This window comes from Somniosus microcephalus, chromosome 6 (genome assembly GCF_052327205.1).
Source record: "Somniosus microcephalus isolate GS21.2 chromosome 6, FLI_Smic_1.0, whole genome shotgun sequence".
In the NCBI taxonomy this organism is placed as follows: Eukaryota; Metazoa; Chordata; class Chondrichthyes; order Squaliformes; family Somniosidae; genus Somniosus; species Somniosus microcephalus.
Genome location: NC_140992.1, coordinates 200,527,514 through 200,554,389, shown reverse-complemented (window position 1 = coordinate 200,554,389; position 26,876 = coordinate 200,527,514). Strand labels below are relative to the sequence as shown.

At 53.3% G+C, this 26,876-nt stretch overlaps 1 protein-coding gene across 1 annotated transcript in view; it reads left to right on the top strand.

Annotated features, from left to right (window-relative positions):
* The first annotated feature begins 7,256 nt into the window (after positions 1-7,256).
* The window catches only part of ldhd (lactate dehydrogenase D), a 60,555-nt gene continuing 40,935 nt past the window's right edge, over positions 7,257-26,876 (top strand). The window contains exons 1-3 of the mRNA XM_085991193.1: positions 7,257-7,443; positions 13,777-13,889; positions 20,073-20,214. Coding sequence (XP_085847319.1) covers positions 7,309-7,443; positions 13,777-13,889; positions 20,073-20,214 — 390 coding nt within the window. The 5' untranslated portion in view covers positions 7,257-7,308. The remainder of the gene's footprint in view (positions 7,444-13,776; positions 13,890-20,072; positions 20,215-26,876) is intronic.

Below are 26,876 nucleotides of genomic sequence, written 5' to 3'. Positions count from 1 at the left end.
CCTGGGTGTGGGTTGTTTCACCGGCTGCGGTTCCCTGGGTGCGGGCTGTTTCACCGGCTGCGGTTCCCTGGGTGCGGGCTGTTTCACCAGCTGCAGTTTCCTGGGTGTGGGTTGTTTCACCGGCTGCGGTTCCCTGAGTGCGGGCTGTTTCACCGGCTGCGGTTCCCTGGGTGCGGGCTGTTTCACCGGCTGCGGTTCCCTGGGTGTGGGTTGTTTCACCGGCTGCGGTTCCCTGAGTGCGGGCTGTTTCACCGGCTGCGGTTCCCTGGGTGTGGGTTGTTTCACCGGCTGCGGTTCCCTGGGTGCGGGCTGTTTCACCGGCTGCGGTTCCCTGGGTGTGGGTTGTTTCACCGGCTGCGGTTCCCTGAGTGCGGGTTGTTTCACCGGCTGCGGTTCCCTGAGTGTGAGCTGTTTCACCGGCTGCGGTTCCCTGAGTGTGAGCTGTTTCACCGGCTGCGGTTCCCTGAGTGTGAGCTGTTTCACCGGCTGCGGTTTCCTGGGTGTGGGCTGTTTCACCGGCTGCGGTTCCCTGAGTGCGGGTTGTTTCACCGGCTGAGGTTTCCTGGGTGTGGGCTGTTTCACCGGCTGCGGTTCCCTGGGTGCGGGCTGTTTCACCGGCTGCGGTTTCCTGGGTGTGGGCTGTTTCACCGGCTGCGGTTTCCTGAGTGTGAGCTGTTTCACCAGCTGCGGTTCCCTGAGTGTGAGCTGTTTCACCTGCTGCGGTTTCCTGAGTGTGGGCTGTTTCACCAGCTGCGGTTCCCTGGGTGCGGGCTGTTTCACCGGCTGCGGTTCCCTGGGTGCGGAGTGTTTCACCTGCTGCGGTTCCCTGGGTGCGGGCTGTTTCACCTGCTGCGGTTTCCTGGGTGCGGAGTGTTTCACCGGCTGCGGTTCCCTGGGTGCGGGCTGTTTCACCTGCTGCGGTTTCCTGGGTGCGGAGTGTTTCACCGGCTGCGGTTCCCTGGGTGCGGGCTGTTTCACCGGCTGCGGTTCCCTGGGTGCGGGCTGTTTCACCAGCTGCGGTTTCCTGGGTGCGGAGTGTTTCACCGGCTGCGGTTCCCTGGGTGCGGGCTGTTTCACCGGCTGCGGTTCCCTGGGTGCGGGCTGTTTCACCGGCTGCGGTTCCCTGAGTGTGGGCTGTTTCACCTGCTGCGGTTCCCTGGGTGCGGGCTGTTTCACCTGCTGCGGTTCCCTGGGTGCGGGCTGTTTCACCTGCTGCGGTTTCCTGGGTGCGGGCTGTTTCACCGGCTGCGGTTTCCTGAGTGCGGAGTGTTTCACCGGCTGCGGTTCCCTGGGTGCGGGCTGTTTCACCAGCTGCAGTTCCCTGGGTGCGGAGTGTTTCACCGGCTGCGGTTCCCTGGGTGCGGGCTGTTTCACCGGCTGCGGTTCTCTGGGTGTGGGCTGTTTCACCAGCTGCGGTTTCCTGAGTGCGGGCTGTTTCACCGGCTGCGGTTCTCTGGGTGTGGGCTGTTTCACCGGCTGAGGTTTCCTGGGTGTGGGCTGTTTCACCAGCTGCGGTTTCCTGAGTGCGGGCTGTTTCACCAGCTGCGGTTTCCTGGGTGCGGGCTGTTTCACCGGCTGCGGTTCTCTGGGTGTGGGCTGTTTCACCAGCTGCGGTTCCCTGGGTGCGGGCTGTTTCACCAGCTGCAGTTTCCTGGGTGCGGGTTGTTTCACCGGCTGCGGTTTCCTGAGTGCGGGCTGTTTCACCGGCTGCGGTTCTCTGGGTGCGGGCTGTTTCACCGGCTGCGGTTCTCTGGGTGCGGGCTGTTTCACCAGCTGCGGTTTCCTGAGTGTGGGCTGTTTCACCTGCTGCGGTTCCCTGGGTGCGGGCTGTTTCACCAGCTGCGGTTCCCTGGGTGCGGAGTGTTTCACCGGCTGCGGTTCCCTGGGTGCGGGCTGTTTCACCAGCTGCGGTTCCCTGGGTGCGGGCTGTTTCACCGGCTGCGGTTTCCTGAGTGTGGGCTGTTTCACCGGCTGCGGTTCCCTGGGTGCGGGCTGTTTCACCGGCTGCGGTTTCCTGAGTGTGGGCTGTTTCACCAGCTGCGGTTCCCTGGGTGCGGGCTGTTTCACCAGCTGCGGTTTCCTGAGTGTGGGCTGTTTCACCGGCTGCGGTTCCCTGGGTGCGGGCTGTTTCACCTGCTGCGGTTTCCTGAGTGCGGGCTGTTTCACCGGCTGCGGTTCCCTGGGTGCGGGCTGTTTCACCTGCTGCGGTTTCCTGGGTGCGGGCTGTTTCACCTGCTGCGGTTTCCTGAGTGTGGGCTGTTTCACCAGCTGCGGTTTCCTGGGTGCGGGCTGTTTCACCTGCTGCGGTTTCCTGAGTGTGGGCTGTTTCACCTGCTGCGGTTCCCTGAGTGCGGGCTGTTTCACCTGCTGCGGTTTCCTGAGTGCGGGCTGTTTCACCTGCTGCGGTTTCCTGAGTGTGGGCTGTTTCACCAGCTGCGGTTCCCTGAGTGCGGGCTGTTTCACCTGCTGCGGTTTCCTGAGTGCGGGCTGTTTCACCTGCTGCGGTTTCCTGAGTGTGAGCTGTTTCACCTGCTGCGGTTTCCTGAGTGTGGGCTGTTTCACCAGCTGCGGTTCCCTGGGTGCGGGCTGTTTCACCGGCTGCGGTTCCCTGGGTGCGGGCTGTTTCACCTGCTGCGGTTTCCTGAGTGTGGGCTGTTTCACCTGCTGCGGTTCCCTGGGTGCGGGCTGTTTCACCTGCTGCGGTTCCCTGAGTGCGGGCTGTTTCACCTGCTGCGGTTTCCTGGGTGCGGGCTGTTTCACCTGCTGCGGTTTCCTGAGTGTGGGCTGTTTCACCAGCTGCGGTTTCCTGAGTGTGGGCTGTTTCACCAGCTGCGGTTCCCTGGGTGCGGAGTGTTTCACCGGCTGCGGTTCCCTGGGTGCGGGCTGTTTCACCAGCTGCGGTTTCCTGAGTGTGGCTGTTTCACCGGCTGCGGTTCCCTGGGTGCGGGCTGTTTCACCGGCTGCGGTTTCCTGAGTGTGGGCTGTTTCACCGGCTGCGGTTCCCTGGGTGCGGGCTGTTTCACCTGCTGCGGTTTCCTGAGTGTGGGCTGTTTCACCGGCTGCGGTTCCCTGGGTGCGGGCTGTTTCACCGGCTGCGGTTCCCTGGGTGCGGGCTGTTTCACCGGCTGCGGTTCCCTGGGTGCGGGCTGTTTCACCGGCTGCGGTTTCCTGAGTGTGGGCTGTTTCACCAGCTGCGGTTTCCTGAGTGCGGGCTGTTTCACCGGCTGCGGTTTCCTGGGTGCGGGCTGTTTCACCGGCTGCGGTTTCCTGGGTGCGGGCTGTTTCACCAGCTGCGGTTTCCTGGGTGCGGGCTGTTTCACCAGCTGCGGTTTCCTGGGTGCGGGCTGTTTCACCGGCTGCGGTTTCCTGGGTGCGGGCTGTTTCACCGGCTGCGGTTTCCTGAGTGTGGGCTGTTTCACCAGCTGCGGTTTCCTGGGTGCGGGCTGTTTCACCGGCTGCGGTTTCCTGGGTGCGGGCTGTTTCACCGGCTGCGGTTCCCTGGGTGCGGGCTGTTTCACCAGCTGCGGTTCCCTGGGTGTGGGCTGTTTCACCGGCTGCGGTTCCCTGAGTGTGAGCTGTTTCACCAGCTGCGGTTCCCTGGGTGTGGGCTGTTTCACCAGCTGCGGTTCCCTGAGTGCGGGCTGTTTCACCAGCTGCGGTTCCCTGGGTGTGGGCTGTTTCACCAGCTGCGGTTCCCTGGGTGTGGGCTGTTTCACCAGCTGCGGTTCCCTGGGTGCGGGCTGTTTCACCAGCTGCGGTTCCCTGGGTGCGGGCTGTTTCACCGGCTGCGGTTCCCTGAGTGTGGGCTGTTTCACCTGCTGCGGTTTCCTGAGTGTGAGCTGTTTCACCAGCTGCGGTTCCCTGGGTGCGGGCTGTTTCACCAGCTGCGGTTCCCTGGGTGCGGAGTGTTTCACCAGCTGCGGTTCCCTGGGTGCGGGCTGTTTCACCGGCTGCGGTTCCCTGGGTGCGGGCTGTTTCACCGGCTGCGGTTCCCTGAGTGTGGGCTGTTTCACCGGCTGCGGTTCCCTGGGTGCGGGCTGTTTCACCTGCTGCGGTTTCCTGAGTGTGGGCTGTTTCACCAGCTGCGGTTCCCTGGGTGCGGGCTGTTTCACCTGCTGCGGTTTCCTGAGTGTGGGCTGTTTCACCTGCTGCGGTTTCCTGAGTGTGGGCTGTTTCACCTGCTGCGGTTTCCTGGGTGCGGACTGTTTCACCAGCTGCGGTTCCCTGAGTGCGGGCTGTTTCACCTGCTGCGGTTTCCTGAGTGTGAGCTGTTTCACCGGCTGCGGTTCCCTGGGTGCGGGCTGTTTCACCAGCTGCGGTTCCCTGAGTGCGGGCTGTTTCACCTGCTGCGGTTTCCTGAGTGTGGGCTGTTTCACCAGCTGCGGTTTCCTGGGTGCGGGCTGTTTCACCAGCTGTGGTTTCCTGGGTGCGGGCTGTTTCACCAGCTGCTGTTTCCTGAGTGTGGGCTGTTTCACCAGCTGCGGTTTCCTGGGTGCGGGCTGTTTCACCAGCTGCGGTTTCCTGGGTGCGGAGTGTTTCACCAGCTGCAGTTCCCTGGGTGCGGGCTGTTTCACCAGCTGCGGTTTCCTGAGTGTGGGCTGTTTCACCGGCTGCGGTTCCCTGGGTGCGGGCTGTTTCACCGGCTGCGGTTCCCTGAGTGTGGGCTGTTTCACCAGCTGCGGTTTCCTGGGTGCGGAGTGTTTCACCGGCTGCGGTTCCCTGAGTGTGAGCTGTTTCACCGGCTGCGGTTCCCTGGGTGCGGGCTGTTTCACCGGCTGCGGTTTCCTGGGTGTGGGCTGTTTCACCGGCTGCGGTTCCCTGGGTGCGGGCTGTTTCACCGGCTGCGGTTTCCTGGGTGTGGGCTGTTTCACCGGCTGCGGTTCCCTGGGTGCGGGCTGTTTCACCGGCTGCGGTTCCCTGGGTGCGGGCTGTTTCACCGGCTGCGGTTCCCTGGGTGTGGGCTGTTTCACCGGCTGCGGTTTCCTGGGTGCGGGCTGTTTCACCAGCTGCGGTTTCCTGAGTGTGAGCTGTTTCACCGGCTGCGGTTCCCTGGGTGCGGGCTGTTTCACCGGCTGCGGTTTCCTGAGTGTGAGCTGTTTCACCGGCTGCGGTTCCCTGGGTGCGGGCTGTTTCACCGGCTGCGGTTCCCTGGGTGCGGGCTGTTTCACCGGCTGCGGTTCCCTGGGTGCGGGCTGTTTCACCGGCTGCGGTTTCCTGGGTGCGGGCTGTTTCACCAGCTGCGGTTTCCTGGGTGCGGGCTGTTTCACCAGCTGCGGTTTCCTGAGTGTGGGCTGTTTCACCAGCTGCGGTTTCCTGAGTGTGGGCTGTTTCACCAGCTGCGGTTTCCTGGGTGCGGGCTGTTTCACCGGCTGCGGTTTCCTGGGTGCGGGCTGTTTCACCAGCTGCGGTTTCCTGAGTGTGGGCTGTTTCACCAGCTGCGGTTTCCTGAGTGTGGGCTGTTTCACCAGCTGCGGTTTCCTGGGTGCGGGCTGTTTCACCAGCTGCGGTTTCCTGAGTGTGGGCTGTTTCACCAGCTGCGGTTTCCTGAGTGTGAGCTGTTTCACCAGCTGCGGTTTCCTGGGTGCGGGCTGTTTCACCAGCTGCGGTTTCCTGGGTGCGGGCTGTTTCACCAGCTGCGGTTTCCTGGGTGCGGGCTGTTTCACCAGCTGCGGTTTCCTGGGTGCGGGCTGTTTCACCAGCTGCGGTTTCCTGGGTGCGGGCTGTTTCACCAGCTGCGGTTTCCTGGGTGCGGGCTGTTTCACCAGCTGCGGTTCCCTGGGTGCGGGCTGTTTCACCTGCTGTGGTTCCCTGGGTGCGGGCTGTTTCACCGGCTGCGGTTTCCTGGGTGCGGGCTGTTTCACCAGCTGCGGTTTCCTGAGTGTGGGCTGTTTCACCTGCTGTGGTTCCCTGGGTGCGGGCTGTTTCACCGGCTGCGGTTTCCTGGGTGCGGAGTGTTTCACCGGCTGCGGTTTCCTGGGTGCGGGCTGTTTCACCGGCTGCGGTTTCCTGGGTGCGGGCTGTTTCACCAGCTGCGGTTTCCTGGGTGTGGGCTGTTTCACCGGCTGCGGTTTCCTGGGTGCGGGCTGTTTCACCAGCTGCGGTTCTCTGGGTGCGGGCTGTTTCACCGGCTGCGGTTTCCTGGGTGCGGGCTGTTTCACCAGCTGCGGTTTCCTGGGTGTGGGCTGTTTCACCGGCTGCGGTTTCCTGGGTGCGGGCTGTTTCACCAGCTGCGGTTCCCTGGGTGCGGGCTGTTTCACCAGCTGCGGTTTCCTGAGTGTGGGCTGTTTCACCGGCTGCGGTTTCCTGGGTGCGGGCTGTTTCACCAGCTGCGGTTTCCTGGGTGCGGGCTGTTTCACCGGCTGCGGTTTCCTGGGTGCGGGCTGTTTCACCTGCTGCGGTTTCCTGGGTGCGGGCTGTTTCACCAGCTGCGGTTTCCTGGGTGCGGGCTGTTTCACCAGCTGCGGTTTCCTGGGTGCGGGCTGTTTCACCGGCTGCGGTTCCCTGGGTGCGGGCTGTTTCACCTGCTGCGGTTTCCTGAGTGCGGGCTGTTTCACCAGCTGCGGTTTCCTGGGTGCGGAGTGTTTCACCTGCTGCGGTTTCCTGGGTGCGGGCTGTTTCACCGGCTGCGGTTCCCTGGGTGCGGGCTGTTTCACCTGCTGCGGTTTCCTGAGTGCGGGCTGTTTCACCAGCTGCGGTTTCCTGGGTGCGGAGTGTTTCACCAGCTGCGGTTTCCTGGGTGCGGGCTGTTTCACCTGCTGCGGTTTCCTGGGTGCGGGCTGTTTCACCGGCTGCGGTTTCCTGAGTGTGGGCTGTTTCACCAGCTGCGGTTTCCTGGGTGCGGGCTGTTTCACCAGCTGCGGTTTCCTGAGTGTGGGCTGTTTCACCGGCTGCGGTTTCCTGGGTGCGGGCTGTTTCACCGGCTGCGGTTTCCTGAGTGCGGGCTGTTTCACCAGCTGCGGTTTCCTGGGTGCGGGCTGTTTCACCGGCTGCGGTTTCCTGAGTGTGGGCTGTTTCACCGGCTGCGGTTTCCTGAGTGCGGGCTGTTTCACCGGCTGCGGTTTCCTGGGTGCGGGCTGTTTCACCGGCTGCGGTTTCCTGAGTGCGGGCTGTTTCACCAGCTGCGGTTCCCTGGGTGCGGAGTGTTTCACCAGCTGCGGTTTCCTGAGTGCGGGCTGTTTCACCAGCTGCGGTTCCCTGGGTGCGGAGTGTTTCACCAGCTGCGGTTCCCTGGGTGCGGAGTGTTTCACCGGCTGCGGTTCCCTGGGTGCGGAGTGTTTCACCAGGCGCTGCAATCTGCCCTTGAGCCACATGTGGATTGTAACCAGTTACAGTGTATCCCTCGGCACTGCCGTCCGCTCCATGGCTCTGCGCAGCGCTGTGCACTGGCGGCTCCGCAGCTTCTCGCACATCACAAGCTGGAGAAACCACCGCCTTCAACCCAAGGTACAGCGGGGAGAAGAATCAGCGGGCCAGCGAGTGACACTTTGGGCGATCGCAGTCTTCCCGATTCGGTCCTGGCAACATTTGGCAGTCACCCCTTTCCCGTGCCAGCGCTTTATTTCTGAGTGAAATTAACCGGGGAAATTAACCAAATTGTTCCGGGTACAAAAACTAAACCGCAACCATCGCCCAGGCCCCGACAGTAATTCCTCATCAAATTCACTCCTGGGGATTTTGAAGTTACCGTTCTATAATTAATGCAAGTTTAATCGTTTCACTTGACTTTTTTTAATATAAAAATAATCTTTTATTTATGATTAAAACCACATTTCTTTCCCTATTCCGACTTGGTGAGCCAAGGTTAAAGTAAAGCTGTAATACTGCCACCGCGTTAACTATTAACAGGCATCAACCTGCTAAAACCGGCTCGGTCAGTACCCACTCGGGAAGGGTGCTTTAACACTGCAACTGTCGTCGCTGCAAAGTGGTTAATGTGTAAATATGCAGGAATAGTCTGGAGTCACACCTGGACTTGACATTGGAGCCAAGGAGTGAGAGCTCCTGCTTTTAGAGTCAGCTCAGACCCTGATTCCCAAATTATACCGAGAGCCATTCGAAACCGAAACCATTTCGCATCGAATCTCAACTTGGGTGTTATTTTTAGATTTAATCTTAAAAATAAACACAGTTCCCTATGTTTAAATGGTTTTGCAATTTGTCCCTTGGTTGCAACTCATAAACGTCACCTCACACTAACAGCCCCTCTATGCTGGTCATATTACAGCCAACTAACTGTTTGATTACTCCTTGATAAACCTGCAGTGACCACACCAGCAGTAAGCTCTTCAGTGTCAGTAAGATTGCCCCTGCAATTTTCTGATAGTTACAATCCTCAAAATAACAAACATAAACAAGTTCATAATAAAATGTATCTTCTATCTATCTATCTATATATATATAAACGAATCAATCTGTCTGTCTATCTGTCTCTGTCCTTCTGTCCTCGGGTGTGCGTCTGTCCGGCTATACGCTCGAAAGTTATAGAGCGTACCTACGCGTGCGTTACCGCCGAAGAAAGCTTACGGTTCCGGGACAGTCGTAAGCGTATTTACTTTTCGGTCGGACGAAAATTGTTCGCGCCTTATGCAAAAAACCTTCAAAATTAAACTCATTATCTGCTACTTAGCATTGATTGGCTGACGTCAAGGTTCGACCAATCCTGTGCCGTCACGATTGACCAATCCTACAGTACAGTCCCCTGATGGTTGGCCAATCGGTGTGTGTGTGTGGGTGGGACTAATCGTTTTCATCTCAGGGATGTGGCAGCCATTGCCTCGAGCTAAAAACACCATTTACTTCCAGCTCAAAATCTGCTGATGCAGCTTCGAAAAAGTTAGTATCTCTTTTAAAAATAACATAAGATTTACCAAAAATGTTTTATAAGTACTTTTACTTTCATCTTTCAAGGTATTAAAAGGTAGAAATGTTGCCCGGCAGCAGATTGAGAGAGGGACACAGAGACAGGGCCCAAAAGCCTGGGACTCGATTTAAAATGTTGCCCAGCAGCAGATTCACAGAGGGACACAGAGAGGCCCCAAAGCCTGGCACTCGATTTAAACTGCCCAGCCCAAAACAGCCCTGACAAAGCCGGGCTCCCCCAGCTAGTTTTTCAGAATTCATTAGACTCGGGAACAGTGCCGATGGATTGGAGGGTAGCTAACGTTACCCCACTATTCAAAAAGGGGGGTAGGGAAAAAGCAGGTAATTACAGACCTGTAAGCCTTACATCAGTTGTGGGCAAAATGCTGGAGTCCATCATTAAGGATGAAATAGCGGAGCACTTAGCAAATGGGGACAGGATAGGACAGAGTCAACATGGATTTACAAAGGGTAAATCGTGCTTGACTAATCTATTGGAATTTTTTGAGGGAGTAACTGGTAGAATAGATGGGGGAGAGCCAGTAGATGTGGTGTACCTGGACTTCCAAAAGGCCTTCGATAAGGTCCCACATAAAAGATTAGCATGGAAAATTGAGGCTCATGGGATAAAGGGGAAAGTTTTGGCGTGGATAGGGAACTGGCTGTCAGATAGAAAACAGAGAGTTGGAATAAACGGCTCATTTTCTGAATGGCAGGCAGTAACAAGTGGGGTACCACAGGGATCTGTCCTGGGCCCCCAGCTGTTCACAATTTACATTAATGACCTGGATCAGGGAGTCGGATGCAGCATTTCCAAATTTGCAGACGACACTAAACTAGGAGGTGGGGTGGGCTCAGAGGAAGAGACCAGGAAGCTCCAGAGCGATTTGGACAGACTGGGCGATTGGGCGGATAAATGGCAGATGCACTATAATGTGGACAAGTGCGAAGTTATCCACCTTGGGTGCAGGAACGGGAGGGCAAATTATTATTTAAATGGCAATAGATTGGGAGAGGGGGAAGTACAGAGAGACCTGGGTGTTCTTGTACACCAGTCACTGAAGGCGAGCATGCAGGTGCAACAGGCGGTCAAGAAGGCAAACGGTATGCTGGCCTTCATAGCAAAAGGGTTAGAATACAGGAACAGGGATACCTTGCTGCAGCTGTACAGGGCACTGGTGAGACCACACCTCGAGTACTGTGTACAGTTTTGGTCGCCTCATCTGAGGAAGGATGTTCTTGCCATGGAGGGGGTGCAGCGGCGATTCACCAGGCTGATACCAGGAATGGCGGGAATGACCTATGAGGAGAGACTATGTAGTTTAGGGATGTACACACTGGAGTTTAGAAGATTGAGAGGGGACCTCATAGAAGTGTATAAAATTCTGACAGGTCTAGATAGACTGGATGCAGAAGGAATGTTTCCCTTGGCGGGTGAGAACAGAACTAGAGGACATAATTTAAGGATAAGGGCTAAACCATTTAGGACAGAGATGAGGGGGAATTTCTTCACTCAGAGAGTGGTGAACCTGTGGAACTCATTGCCACAGAGGGCAGTGTACGCCAGCTCATTAAATATATTTAAGAGGGAATTAGATATATTTCTACGGGCAAAAGGGGTTAAGGGTTACGGAGAGAAGGCGGGGACGGGATACTGAATTAAAGGATCAGCCATGATCTCATTAAATGGCGGAGCAGGCACGAAGGGCCGAATGGCCTACTCCTGCTCCTATCTTCTATGTATCTATGTATAAGTAGATCCAAAGTCTAGGATTCATCCGACAAAATAACAGACACACTGTTTAATATAAACAAACCCATGAAATTCACAATAAAAAAGTTTTCTTTTTAATTAATCCAGTACATTCAAAGCCTAGGATTCATCCGACAGTTGCTATTTAATAAAATAAGAGTGTGTGTAGACCACTGATGAAAAAGTTACAGCTGAAACGTATATACTGAGTGATTAAATGTTCCTTATGTTTAATTCGTGTACTTTAGATTATTCTTCTGCATTTTTTGCACAACCAGCATTGTACCAAGTCTCATGTACCAAAAGGAATCAAAAAGTGTTTCATTTATTGGGTTTATCCAGTGAGTAGCAGAAATACACAGACTATGAGAATCCCAGGGTCAATGCCCAGTCACTACAGTACTGAGTTATCTGATCTCAGTCAGGGTAATAGGAGGGTGGCTACAATTGGTTGATGCTCTCGGGGTGAAGTGGGGGGGTGGGGAATTAGCAGGGTGAGGATAGAATCAATTTCTGCTGTCTGTGATGCACCCCATGATGGAAAGGCCTACACTATAACCAACAATAACCTTCAAGGTTTACACGTAAGTAATGGCCACCTGGGTGAGGGACCAATGAATCTGTACTTCAGTAGGCAGTCTGGAGAGGAGAGAGGAGAACATTGCACATGAAAAAATAAAATACAGAAGATATTAGTTGTATGCCCTTGGTGGTAAATTTAACCCTGAAGAATATTCTCTCGTTCTCTTTAACTCGGCCCGCACCACCAATTTTTTTCTAATAACTTAGAAAAATCTCTCTTGATACATAAATGAACTTCTAACTGAATTCTATTTGTTAGCCATTTTAAAATTCTTCCACCTTTTTGTATATTAAATATTTTTAAAGTTTAACAGATGACACCTGCCATAAATTCCTAAATTATTCTAATTTGCTTCTTTCACCTTCTCTTTAAATTTATCACAGTGTCTGAATATATTTGTCATTGTTTCTTTTTCAGTTTTTTGTTTAAACTTATCTACATTCCATCCTCATCTTCTTGCTGATTTGGTCTGTCACTCCCTTATCATTCTTTCTGCGCTATATGTTCCTCTTTTGTTATTTTGTCTCTTTTAATTTTTTCTACTCTATTAATTCTCAGTCACCGTGCTTGTTTACTGGTCTTTCTCAGCAATACTCTCACACAAGAACTGGGATAATAGTGTCGAGCTTGAATCCTGCCTACTAACAGCAGCATTCCTTGACTCAGATCTATGGATTCCCCAATGGTCCTAGTGCTCCACAGTTTTTTAATATTGTGATTCATTTTATTTAATTGGGAACCATCAAACTTCCCTCCCCCCAAACATATATATATATATCTATATATATATACACATAATATGGATCAGTGGGTACCTGCACTGTCCAGTGAGGCCTGCAGTCCCTTTATAATTTTAAAGACATCTATCAAGTCACCCTTAATTCTCTTAGCTCCAGTGAAGACCATAGTCTTTCTTCATAACTGTAACCCCCTCATGCCTGGTAGCATCCTAGTGAATCTATGCTGTATATTTTCCATTGTTTTTATCTCCATCCTTTAATGGGATACTCAAAACTGCACTTAATACTACAACTCCAGCCTAACTAAGATATTGTACAAGTTCAACATTTCCTTGCTTTTGTATGCTGTGCCTCTAGATACTCAACCAAGGATTCAATTTTTCTATTTGATGGCCTTATCTACTCCATTAAAATCTCACCATTTTAAGGGTTTTCCCTTTCCTTATTGTTACTTCTTTGAACTGCATCTGCCACATAACCCACCCACCCATCCTTTTAGCCTTTCTATACCGTTCTGCAGTCATCATCACAATTTGCCGTACTTCCCAATTTGGTGTCACCTTCGCAAATTCAACATTGTTCCCTCAATTCCTAAATCTAGATTATTTATGTATCTCGTAAGCAAGAGCAGTCGCAACACAAACTCTGGAAAACACCACTCAGCATATCTCTCCAGTCTGAGGAACTTACCTTTTTACCTCCAAGCATCTCTCTATCCATCTGGCAGCATTCCCTTTAATTCCACGTGCCATTATCTTTACCATAAGTCTCTCACATGGAACCTTATCAAATGCTTTTTGAAAATCCATGTAAACCACATTCACTGCATTTCCTTTATCCTCTCAGTTATTTCTTCAAAGAATTCTGTAAGGTTCGTCAGGCACAACCAACCTGTTAGAAATCTTATTCACTGGTCCTGATTAACTCACGTTTCTTTGGGTAGTGGTGTCACATTCCCATTGTGCTTCATCAATGAATGTCCACTCACCTTGCAGTCACCTTAGCAGTGACCCAATGTGTGTAACTAAAATGGGAGAGGGGCTTTGCTCTCACGATTTCTGAAATCTAGATTCAGGATATAGACTTGTAACTTATCTCCAATTAGCACTTTGTCTATATTGAACTGGAAACATTAATGGGGGCGGGAGGGAGAGGGAGAGTTTATGTATTCGTGCTGTGCTGCCTGAAATTCCTTCCATTTAACAAATCCAAGTTTTTGTACATCAGAGGATATAATTAGAAACTATTCTTCCAACAATGGATTGTATCAAATTGAAAATCTGAAAATTACGCAGTTAAAACTGTTACTTTTAAAGTTTTTATTTCTTCTCCAGTTTAATTTGTTCTCCTGAAAGGTGCTGACCTAGACTCTAGTTCTATGGGTGCCAGTTGCCTTCCTATTATCTTGATCAAGGTTCCATTCATCATGTGAGCCCCGACATCGAGTCCCAGTGGGTTATTTTGCTTGGGGAGCATCACAGCTGTCCCTCATGCAGACTTTGCGAGCCACTGTATAGAATCAAGAGTGGAAACTCTGGCTGATTCTTTTCCCCTCTCTAATCCAGGGCACAGGGGTCACTTGTAGCGGTCCTACAACTGCCATCAACTAACTGAGCACGGACTGTGGATCAAGTCGGTTCCACACTGGACACTGCATTTACCAACTGTGCCATCAGGGGCATTTGTGGTTTGAAGATGTGGAGAAAATCCCATATACATAAGGCCAACCTCATGAAAGAATATTGTGACTCAGTTGTTGAAAAAGTGTAAATAAAAACAAACACAAATGGCTGATGATTTTTGGGAGAGGATTGTCTAAACATTTTGTTCTCACTCCTCAGAGAGGATTGACTAGCAACATTATTGAAGCTCTGCAAGCAGCAACGGGAAATGAAAATGTTTCCACGGCAACAGCAGTCCGGGAGCAACATGGAAAAGATGAATCATACCATAAGTAATAATTTTAGTTTTCATGTTGAAAATAGTGTGGTTTTAGAGCTCCTCTAAAATCCATTTAACGCCGTTTGTAAATTGAAAGGTGTCTAGTGACTGGGATCTTGCTTCATCCCTTTATGATGCTCGATGCTGGCTGTGTGTTCCAGCCCCTGTACCCACTGTATAACATTCCACCTCCCAGGGAGATTATCTGGTGACACCCCCCTCCCCAACTCAGAGCAAACACAGTGTATTACACAGACAATTTCAACATGTTACAATCATTTCATTTTAAGAAGTATCGTATTTCTTAAATGTGGCCTATGTTAGGCCGCAGCAAAATTAATTTATCAAACCTGCACCTTGTTCATATCATTTGTTTTTTCCCCCCATTTTGCTGTATTGAGAGGCTGTTTCTCAATTGTGTTCTAGGACCAGAGGGGAGATGAGGACTTTTTTCCCCACACAGGGCGTTGTTATGATCTGGAACAGACTGCCTGAAAGGGCGGTGGAAGCAGATTCAATAATAACTTTCAAAAGAAAATTGGATAAATACTTGGAGGAAAACATGAAGGGCTATGGGGAATTAGCAGGGGAGTGGCACATGCACGATTTCCGAATGGCTTCCTTCTGTGCTGAATTCTATAGAATTCTTCAATTCTAACAGGAAAAGTAAGATTCCCTCTGACACGGGCTTCTGCATTCATTACATTTATTTTATATCATACGTGCCTTAGGATAGGTCCTTTGACAGTGGCAAGGGCCAGGCAATAGATGGAGTCTCCCAACTCTACCATAAAGCGTGACATCAGAGGGTGCTTTCCTTTAAGATCTTTCATTGACATGGAGGTGCGAGGTTCACAGTGGTCATTAATTTGACCCCGAAAAAGCCAGGTTTGAGGCGCCAATTGTTTAAGCCAATTGCTGCAAAATGTATCAAGATCATAAGAATGTGGGCTTTGGTTTGTTGTTTCAATTAAGCAGATAGTCCTTCACCTATTCAAATCCTGCTCACACTGACTGGATAAAAGCTGCTTTTATCTTGCACCAGATCTGTGGTAGAGGCACCAGCTCCTAGTAACAATCCGAAAGTAAACTTGGTGGGGTTCATTGAGGCAGGTGACCAGGCAGACCCAGTAAAAGTGGATTCTCTGTGTTGTGTATGTACCTTTAAGAGAGAACTGCTTTTATACTGTAGTACCGGCAGTGACCACACCTGTATATAAAGCCGTAGCAGGCTTCTGTACTTTCAGTTCCAGCATACCCTCTTGTCCAGTAAACACCTGTTATTACTGTTCTCCTGCAGTCCGTGTGTTATTGATACGCGGACACTACAGTGGCGACGAGCAGGTTCAAACTCACCTGCAGTACTGCATCACCTCACGGGGATCCATCCCTGAAAAGAAGCTTCTTGGAGGTCGAAGCCAGAGCAACGGGCGTCGACCGTGGGCAACCGGCCAGTGATCCATCGGAGTTCAGAGAATCGCAGGGGAAGCTGTGGAGAGCTGGGCTTGGTTCTCCAGTCAAGGTGTCCCAGCAAATCGGGCTGGTAGCAGGTAGTGCGCTGACCCTTCCCGGACTGCGGCGGGCTAGAGCTCGATCGAGCGGCTCTGCAAGGGGGCAGAGCAGCGTCGTCGGGAAGAAAAAGAGAGAGAGAGGGTGGAGCGCACAGGGCGCAGCCGGTACTCAAGAGTCGGGCAGCGTTAAAGAAAATAAAAAAGGGGAAGGAAAAGAGATGCGCAGTGGACAGCGTCGAAGAAGAATAAAACTAAGAAAATTAATTAACAAAAGAGAAACGCGCAGAAAGTCGCGGGGCGCCGCCATTACTAGTTAGAACACTAGGAGCAGCATTGGCAGCAGGGGGAAGAAGGAAAAGCGCGGGAGGCGCCATTTTAATCCATTGGGGAAGAAGGAAAAGCGCGGGAGGCGCCATTTTAAACCACCCAAGATGCCAAAGAGTGGCAGCATCACTGCTTTCGACAACGAAATAGAAGACTGGACCACGTATGTGGAAAGAATTGAAGTGTACTGCAAGGCAAAGGAGGTGGCCGATGAAAAGAAGGCGGCCGATGAAAAGAAGGCATCGGTATTATTGAATTTGATGGGCGCGAGAACGTACGGCCTATTGCGGAATTTAATTACCCCAGCTAAACCAATGGAGAAAAGCTTTGAAGAGACTGTCAATATCTTACAGGAACATCTAAACCCTACACCGCTGCTGATAGCAGAAAGATTCAAGTTCCATAAAAGAAACCAGCACAAAGACGAGAGTAATGCTGACTATCTTACGGAACTACGCAAGTTATCGAAACACTGCCAGTTCGGAGCAGGACTGGCAGATACCTTAAGTTTGTCTGCGGGCTCCAGAGTGAAGGAACCCAGAAACGACTTCTTTCGGAAAAGGACCTTATGCTAGAAAAGGCTTTCAGTGTTGCAGTATCCTATGAAGCAGCAGCACGGGGAGCTGCGGAAATACAACAGAAACCGCAAGAATATAGCACCAATGAAATGGCATATGGAGCAGAAAAGTGCTATCGCTGCGGCAGAACAACCCATGACCAGAAGGATTGCTGGTTTAAGGACAAAGTATGCAGGCAATGTGGAAAAGTGGGACACATAGCACGAGTCTACAGGTCGGGAAAGAAAACCAACACTAAAAGAACTACTAAGGAAAAGTACAAGAAAGTACAAACGATGACGGGCAGTAGTTCAGAAGATCAGAAGAGTGATAATGACTCCGGGAGCAGGAGACTAAGTTGTCTAAAGTTACACAACGTGATCACAAAGGAGGATCACCGAACCATTTGGGTCACCCTCATGATAGCAGGGTCCCAAGTAAAGATGGAATTGGACACAGGATCAGCCCTAACAGTCATGAATCAATGAGACTACGAGCGGCTATTCTCACACATACCCTTGAAGGACACGTCCATTGTCTTGAAGACATATACGGGGCAAAAAGTCTACCCCAGAGGAAAAATAAGGGTGCCCGTTAAATACAACGGCAAGGAAACACAGAAACTGTATCTATATATACTACAAGATGGAGGACCACCATTATTGGGACGTGAATGGATCTGAAAAATACAATTGGATTGGCATTCCATTCAGGCGCTAACTGTGGCTGACAAAAAGGATGACGACGTCACACCTGGACGACTGTCAAAAATTCTAACTGACGTGAAAGAGGTGTTCCAGCAAGGACTTGGGACTCTAAAAGGTGTAACGGCAATGATAAAAATTGAAGATAACGCAAACCCAAAAATGTTTAAGGCCAGACCGGTACCGTATGCGATCCGCCCAGCCGTCGAAGCAGAGCTGGAGAGTCTGGAGCATTCGGGTGTGCTGTCCAAGGTGGACTGAAGCGAGTGGGCCACACCCATCGTTCCTGTAATGAAGAAATCATTGAGCAGCACGCCTGGGGAACCGAAGAAGGTTCGCATCTGTGGGGACTTTAAGGTAACTCAGTCCTTCACACAGTACAATATCCACTTGTGCGGATAGAAGATATTTTCGCCTCACTATCTGGAGGGAAACGCTTTACGAAGATTGATCTGGCCCAAGTGTATCTACAAATGGAGGTAGAAGAAGCATCTAGAAAATACCTCACGATAAACACTCACAAAGGTCTTTACCAGTACAGCCGACTGGTATTCGGGGTAGCATCAGCTCCGGCTATTTGGCAGAGGGTGATGGAACAAGTCCTGCAAGGGATCCCGGGGACCCAGTGTTATTTGGACGACATCCTGGTTATGGGCGAAAATGACAGTGAATGTCTACCTGTTACAAACTCAAGTACAGAGAAGGAAACCCGAAATGACCCGACACTCTCTCGGGTCTATGATTTGACAGTGAAGGGATGGCCAGCACATGGCGACTCACTGTTGGCAGCATTCTCGCCAAGGGAGAACAGCTGTCAGTGTGCCGGGGGACCTTGATGTGTGGATCCCGAGTGGTAATTCCACCCAAGTTGAGAGATAGAGTGCTCAATGCGCTTCATGAGGGTCATCTGGGAGGGGTAAAAATGAAGAGCCTAGCCAGGGCATTTGTGTGGTGGCCGGGAATCGATAAAGAAATCGAGGAAATGACCAAGAGATGCACAGGATGCCAGAAAGTCCAAAACGCTCCACCACAGGCCCCGCTACACCCACGGGAGTGGCCCTCATCTCCATGGCAACGGGTACACATTGATTTTGCTGGTCCAGTTTTGGACTCAATGTTTTTAATCGCCGTGGATGCACATTCGAAATGGCCAGAGGTCATCAAAATGTCCTCCACCACCACGGAGAAAACTATTGCAGTCCTACGGACCATCTTCACCAGGAATGGCTTGCCAGAACAGATTTGCTCCGACAATGGACCACAGTTTGTGTCCGAGGATTTCCGGAGGTTTTTGAGGAATAATGGGGTAAAGCATTACACATCCGCCCCATATCATCCAGCCACAAATGGATTGGCTGAGAGGTTTGTTCAAACCTTTAAAAAAGCAATAAAGGCGATGTATAACGACAACATACCACTGCAACACAAGGTGGATAATTTCTTGTTTGCTTACCGGAATGCGACACATGTAGTCACCAACCAAGCTCCAGCCATGATGTTCTTTAACCGAAGGTTAAGATGTCGCCTGGATTTGCTCAAACCAAACATAGGACGAGATGTTGAGAATAAGCAATTCCAGCACATCAATGAGAAGCCAACCAGGAGCTTCAAGATAGGGCAACCAGTCTTGGCCCGCGACTACCGAACAGAGAAATGGCAGCCAGGAACGATATGCACACGGCAGGGACCACTAATGTACACAGTGGACGTTGGAGAGAGCATCGTGAGACGCCATGCTGACCAGATTCTAGAGTCACAGGAACAAGTCAAACCCATACCACGAGCATGCGCACCTGGTGATGAACCCAAAGTACAGATTGCGTCTACCTCAGAATCAGTGGTATTGGAAGCTGACAAACCAACCAATGACAATGAGCCAGAATCGACTCCGCCGCAAGAACAGGATACTCGAGAAAGGCGCTATCCAGACAGGATCAGGAAGCCTCCTCAAAGACTGAATTTATAAATGATTACTTTCAGCTGATGTATATAGTACAAAGAAAATTGTAATTGTAATTAGTTATTATTTAATTGTTAAATGAATGTTATGTACTGTTTATCTAAAAGGGGAGGAATTGTTGTGTATGTACCTTTAAGAGAGAACTGCTTTTATACTGTAGTACCGGCTGTGACCACACCTGTATATAAAGCCGTAGCAGGCTTCTGTACTTTCAGTTCCAGCATACCCTCTGTTCAGTAAACACCTGTTATTACCGTTCTCCTGCAGTCCGTGTGTTATTGATACGCGGACACTACACTCTGGGCCGTATTTATCCCTCAACCAACATCACTAAAACAGATCATCTGGTCATTTAATCTCAGAGGTGTTTGTGGGACTTTGCTCTGTGCAAATTGGCTGCCCTGTTTCCTACATTACAACAGTGACTACACTTCAGAAGTTTTTAATTTATTGGCTGTAAAGTGCTTTGGGACGTCCTGAGTTTGTGAAAGGCACTAAATAATCGCAGGTCCTTCCTTCCTCCCTCCCATCCTTCCCAAAACACCTGTTTTAGGTGGCCGCCTGAAAAATGGCCCGACCCAATGTCGAGTCGGATGTTTTTCAGGCGTCCCTTGGGTGCAGGATGTTGGTCCCTGAAATTGGGTCTGGTTGCGCTCGTTTTACACCTGCCAAACAGGCACAACGAGGCCCAATTACTACGCCTATATCTTCAGAATCATCCTTCTTATGGATTAAAGTGTCTTTGCAACAACAACTTTTAATCTAGTAAAACATCTCGAGGATCTTCACAGAGGTGCAATCAGAGAAAATCAGAGACGCTGAGTCAAAGAAAGGCAATATTAGGATAGTTAAGGCGTGTCTTAAAGAAGGAGAGAGGTGGTTTAGGGAGGAAATTCCAGAGCTTGGGGCTTGTACGGCTGATTGTGTTCTGTAATATCAATACTGGGTCTAATCACAGACTAAGGACATGTTATCTGTTTGTGTTTCTTAAAGCAAAATTCATATGTTGCATCTTTAAACTGAATAGCTATCAATATACTTCATTGGATAGACTAGATACCATTGGTTAATGTGCTACGTATTTGGAATATTGATCTGAAGAACCCATGCATAATCCACAATGTTCCATTCTACGTCAAGGTGCAAACCTCCAGATGCAGTGGTGTGGCCACAGAATGTAGAGCAGGTCAGCAGATTGGCTAGAATCTGTTTTGAGAACAATATTCCCATCATCCCTTTTGGTACAAGCACGGGGCTGGAAGGAGGAGTCCTTGCCGTAAGGGTAGGTGCAGTTATGTTGTTTAAAAAAAAATAATCGGTCAGTTTTCTTTCCTTTCAGGTAGATGGTTGCTCATGTGATTATTTGATTGGTAAACATTAACTGTAGAAGTAAATGTACAATTTCATCATAGAACTCCACAGAACCATCTTAACTCCATTATCTAGCCTTACTTGTTGAATTGTAGGTTTTGTTTGCAATTCCAATAGCTGTATCCAATAATGGGTGTAGGTATGTTACTGGACTCGTAATCAGAGAACATGAGTTTAAATCCCACCGTGGCTGTTTGAGAATTGGAATTGAGTTGAAAAATATCTGGGAATGAAATAAAAAGCTGGTATCAGTAAAAGTGGCCATGAAGCTGTTGGATTGTTGTAAAAATCCAACTGGTTGACTAATGTCCTTTAAAGAGGAAACGTGTCACCCGGTGCGGCCTACATTACTCCAGTCCCACATCAGCGTTGGCTGCCGCATTTCCGACATTACACTTCAAAAAGTATTAGCTGTAAAACACTTTGGGACATTCTGAACTTGTGAAAGGTGCTATATAAATACAAGGCCTTCCTTGTTTGTCTCAGATCTTCCAGTCTACAGAGCAACATATTGAAGTGATGACTTGTATGGTCATTTGCCTGCTACACCTATTTCTTCCAAAGTACGTGCATAATTTATCTTGCTGCAGAATTTATTTAACTTCTCAAAGTAGATGCCAACCACAGGGACAGTTTCAAAGTGCTCTCTGTCTATTCTACTCAAAGTAATTGAAGCAAATCTTTGACAATTCAGGGTGACGTTTCATCACTGACTTCCTGTACCAGGACTTTTACCCGTGTTTGTATGTTCAATGGTGTTGATGCTGTAGTCAGTGTACTTCAGATTCAAAGTTGCCCTGAACACGAGCATGAAGGAAAATAACTTCCAGGACCAAGATGCGTTAGGATTTGGTCAGCTTGAATACATTACAGTATTTATTTACAAAGTGCTGTTGAGTTATTGAGGGCGACATGCTGTGCATTTGTGTGTGTTTTTGAGGTATGTTTCTGTTGTGGTGATGTGTGGAGGACTGTAAATGGGGCGTGCGTCCTTTCACAGAGCTCAGACGACTTTCATTCATTTGAAGCCATTCCTAAGAGTTGGGAGCCATGTAATTGAGTAATTGATGTCGGAGAGCAGAGACTGTTCTCACGAGTGGGAGGCGAGAAATGTGGATTAGGATGTGTTTCTGTTTTCAGACTATTCTATTAGTTTTTTAAAATTTGATCATGGGATCTGGGCATCGTTGGCAAGGCCAGCATTTATTGCCCATCCCTAATTGCCCTTGAGAAGGTGGTGGTGAGCCGCCTTCTTGAACTGCTGCAGTCCGTGTGGTGAAGGTACTCCCACAGTGCTGTTAGGGAAGGAGTTCCAGGATTTTGTCCCAGCGACGATGAAGGAACGGCGATATACTTCGTGGTGCCTGCTGCCCTTGTCCTTCTAGGTGGAAGAGGTCGTGGGTTTGGGAGGTGCTGCTGAAGAAGCCTTGGCGAGTTGCTACAGTACACCTTGTAGATGGTTCACACTGCAGCCACGGTACGCCGGTGGTGGAGGGAGTGAATGTTTAAGGTGATGGATGGGGGCCAGTCAAGCGAGCTGCTTTGTCCTGGAGTCAAATTAGTGCATTATTTAAACAGGGACTGCCTGTTCTTGCACCTGGATTCCTAACGGTGTGCTGGTTTACTGGAATGCTGTTTGGTTTGGAAAAGAAGGTCTGTTGAGAAGCTCCAGTTGTAACACATTAGTACTCTGCAGAGTTGTGACTGAATTCCTTCTAGGGCTCATAATACCAACTCTTTCTAGAAATGAAAGCTACTCTTACCTGCTTTTGTGCACATGGTTGTGTGTGTCATCAGCACATGCTGTGTGGACCCCGGGCCGGTGGCTGTGTGGACCCAGAGCCGGTGGCTGTGTGGACCCCGGGCCGGTGGCTGTGTGGACCCCGGGCCGATGGCTGTGTGGACCCCGGGCCGATGGCTGTGTGGACCCAGGACCGACGGCTGTGTGGACCCAGGGCCGACGGCTGTGTGGACCCAGGGCCGGTGGCTGTGTGGACCCAGAGCCGGTGGCTGTGTGGACCCAGGACCGATGGCTGTGTGGACCCCGGACCGGTGGCTGTGTGGACCCCGGACCGGTGGCTGTGTGGACCCCGGGCCGGTGGCTGTGTGGACCCAGGGCCGGTGGCTGTGTGGACCCCGGGCCGGTGGCTGTGTGGACCCAGAGCCGGTGGCTGTGTGGACCCAGGGCCGGTGGCTGTGTGGACCCCGGGCCGGTGGCTGTGTGGACCCAGGGCCGGTGGCTGGGTGGACCCAGGGCCGATGGCTGTGTGGACCCAGGGCCGGTGGCTGTGTGGACCCCGGGCCGGTGGCTGTGTGGACCCCGGGCCGATGGCTGTGTGGACCCCGGGCCGATGGCTGTGTGGACCCAGAGCCGGTGGCTGTGTGGACCCAGGGCCGACGGCTGTGTGGACCCAGGGCCGACGGCTGTGTGGACCCAGGGCCGGTGGCTGTGTGGACTCAGGGCCGGTGGCTGTGTGGACCCCGGGCCGGTGGCTGTGTGGACTCAGGGCCGGTGGCTGTGTGGACCCAGGGCCGGTGGCTGTGTGGACCCAGGGCCGGTGGCTGTGTGGACCCCGGGCCGGTGGCTGTGTGGACCCCGGGCCGGTGGCTGTGTGGACTCAGGGCCGGTGGCTGTGTGGACCCAGGGCCGGTGGCTGTGTGGACCCAGAGCCGGTGGCTGTGTGGACCCAGGGCCGGTGGCTGTGTGGACCCCGGGCCGGTGGCTGTGTGGACCCAGGGCCGGTGGCTGTGTGGACCCAGGGCCGGTGGCTGTGTGGACCCAGGGCCGGTGGCTGTGTGGACCCCGGGCCGGTGGCTGTGTGGACCCCGGGCCGATGGCTGTGTAGACCCCGGGCCGATGGCTGTGTGGACCCAGAGCCGGTGGCTGTGTGGACCCAGGGCCGACGGCTGTGTGGACCCAGGGCCGACGGCTGTGTGGACCCAGGGCCGACGGCTGTGTGGACCCAGGGCCGACGGCTGTGTGGACCCAGGGCCGGTGGCTGTGTGGACCCAGGGCCGGTGGCTGTGTGGACCCCGGACCGATGGCTGTGTGGACCCCGGGCCGATGGCTGTGTGGACCCCGGGCCGGTGGCTGTGTGGACCCCGGGCCGGTGGCTGTGTGGACCCCGGGCCGGTGGCTGTGTGGACCCCGGGCCGGTGGCTGTGTGGACCCCGGGCCGGTGGCTGTGTGGACCCCGGGCCGGTGGCTGTGTGGACCCAGGGCCGATGGCTGTGTGGACCCCGGGCCGGTGGCTGTGTGGACCCCGGGCCGGTGGCTGTGTGGACCCCGGGCCGGTGGCTGTGTGGACCCCGGGCCGGTGGCTGTGTGGACCCCGGACCGATGGCTGTGTGGACCCCGGGCCGGTGGCTGTGTGGACCCCGGGCCGGTGGCTGTGTGGACCCCGGGCCGGTGGCTGTGTGGACCCCGGGCCGGTGGCTGTGTGGACCCCGGGCCGGTGGCTGTGTGGACCCCGGGCCGGTGGCTGTGTGGACCCCGGGCCGGTGGCTGTGTGGACCCCGGGCCGGTGGCTGTGTGGACCCAGGGCCGATGGCTGTGTGGACCCCGGCTGTGTGGACCCAGGGCCGATGGCTGTGTGGACCCCGGGCCGATGGCTGTGTGGACCCCGGGCCGATGGCTGTGTGGACCCAGGACCGGTGGCTGTGTGGACCCAGGGCCGGTGGCTGTGTGGAGCCAGGACCGGTGGCTGTGTGGACCCCGGACCGGTGGCTGTGTGGACCCCGGACCGGTGGCTGTGTGGACCCCGGACCGGTGGCTGTGTGGACCCCGGGCCGGTGGCTGTGTGGACCCCGGGCCGGTGGCTGTGTGGACCCCGGGCCGGTGGCTGTGTGGACCCCGGGCCGGTGGCTGTGTGGACCCCGGGCCGGTGGCTGTGTGGACCCGGGCCGGTGGCTGTGTGGACCCCGGGCCGGTGGCTGTGTGGACCCCGGGCCGGTGGCTGTGTGGACCCCGGGCCGGTGGCTGTGTGGACCCCGGGCCGGTGGCTGTGTGGACCCCGGGCCGGTGGCTGTGTGGACCCCGGACCGGTGGCTGTGTGGACCCCGGGCCGGTGGCTGTGTGGACCCCGGGCCGGTGGCTGTGTGGACCCCGGACCGGGGGCTGTGTGGACCCCGGGCCGGTGGCTGTGTGGACCCGGGGCCGGTGCCTGTGTGGACCCAGGACCGATGGCTGTGTGGACCCAGGGCCGATGGCTGTGTGGACCCCGGACCGATGGCTGTGCGGACCCAGGGCCGATGGCTGTGCGGACCCCGGGCCGATGGCTGTGTGGACCCCGGGCCGATGGCTGTGTGGACCCCGGACCGATGGCTGTGCGGACCCAGGGCCGATGGCTGTGTGGACCCCGGGCCGATGGCTGTGTGGACCCCGGGCCGATGGCTGTGTGGACCCCGGGCCGGTGGCTGTGTGGACCCAGGGCCGATGGCTGTGCGGACCCCGGGCCGATGGCTGTGCGGACCCCGGGCCGATGGCTGTGTGGACCCCGGGCCGATGGCTGTGTGGACCCCGGGCCGATGGCTGTGTGGACCCCGGGCCGATGGCTGTGTGGACCCCGGGCCGATGGCTGTGTGGACCCAGGACTGATGGCTGTGAGACCAGTTGATAAGATCCGAGTTATTGAGGCATACGGAGCAATTAGGTGTCTGGATATTTCCAGCTCTATGAACTAGCTGCATGTTCACTGTATGGTTCAGATACTGAGCGCCTACAGGCAAGGCTCCACATGGATATAAAATTTACTTATCCATGCAATAGTAATTATTACTTTACACTAAATGCAAAGCCAAAACAAAGTTAAAAGTATTGTGTTGCACTATGTAATTAATATACAAGTGAAGAGACTTTCTGATGGAGATTTAGCATGAATTAACCAGGAGCATGCTGAATGATCTGATACCAGTACATTAAATGCTCCACTGAATCCGGGGCTGCCATCACAAGGCAAACTTCCCACATGACCTTAGCTTTTGAAATGATCACGTTTGTCTAATTCTAAGGCATTGTGTACTGAATTAGAGTGATTGAGTCGGATCCACAACCAAGTGAACCCTCAGTGGACCTGTGCAGGTTGTATATGAGGTGGCATGAGTCCAGTCTGATGCTCAGAAGCGCACAGTTCCTAATTCGAAGCCACGTCCCTGCTAAACGGAGAAGTTAGGTTTAACCGTTGAGCAGCTCCAGGGAATTCTGTTGTCCCTTAGCCAGACATTTTTTCTTTTAAATAAGATGTACCTGTCACTGAAAAATGACCCATTACAGTAGTAACATTATTCAGGAGCAGCTTTATTATTATACTAGCTGGGGGTGCCCGGCGGTGCCGAGGGTTTTTTGAGGGCATGTTGTTGTTGGAAGTGAGAGTGAGAGCGACTGGGGGGGGAAGAGAGAGAGCGACTGGGGGGGAAGAGAGAGAGCGACTGGGGGGGAAGAGAGAGAGCGACTGGGGGGGAAGAGAGAGAGCGACTGGGGAAAGAGAGAGAGCGACTGGGGGGAAGAGAGAGAGCGACTGGGGGGGAAGAGAGAGAGCGACTGGGGGGAAGAGAGAGAGAGCGACTGGGGGGAAGAGAGAGAGCGACTGGGGGGAAGAGAGAGAGCGACTGGGGGAAGAGAGAGAGCGACTGGGGGGAAGAGAGAGAGCGACTGGGGGGAAGAGAGAGAGCGACTGGGGGGAAGAGAGAGAGCGACTGGGGGGAAGAGAGCGAGCGACTGGGGGGAAGAGAGAGAGCGACTGGGGGGAAGAGAGAGAGCGACTGGGGGGAAGAGAGAGAGCGACTGGGGGGGAAGAGAGAGAGCGACTGGGGGGAAGAGAGAGAGCGACTGGGGGGAAGAGAGAGAGCGACTGGGGGGAAGAGAGAGAGCGACTGGGGGGGAAGAGAGAGAGCGACTGGGGGGGAAGAGAGAGAGCGACTGGGGGGGAAGAGAGAGAGCGACTGGGGGGAAGAGAGAGAGCGACTGGGGGGAAGAGAGAGAGCGACTGGGGGGAAGAGAGAGCGACTGGGGGGAAGAGAGAGAGCGACTGGGGGGAAGAGAGAGAGCGACTGGGGGGAAGAGAGAGAGCGACTGGGGGGGAAGAGAGAGAGCGACTGGGGGGAAGAGAGAGAGCGACTGGGGGGAAGAGAGAGAGCGACTGGGGGGAAGAGAGAGAGCGACTGGGGGGAAGAGAGAGAGCGACTGGGGGGAAGAGAGAGAGCGACTGGGGGGAAGAGAGAGAGCGACTGGGGGGAAGAGAGAGAGCGACTGGGGGGAAGAGAGAGAGCGACTGGGGGGAAGAGAGAGAGAGCGACTGGGGGGGAAGAGAGAGAGCGACTGGGGGGAAGAGAGAGAGCGACTGGTGGGGAAGAGAGAGAGCGACTGGGGGGAAGAGAGAGAGCGACTGGGGGGAAGAGAAGAGAGCGACTGGGGGGAAGAGAGAGAGCGACTGGGGGGAAGAGAGAGAGCGACTGGGGGGAAGAGATCGAGAGCGACTGGGGGAAGAGAGAGAGCGACTGGGGGGAAGAGAGAGAGCGACTGGGGGGAAGAGAGAGAGCGACTTGGGGGGAAGGAGAGAGAGCGACTCTGGGGGG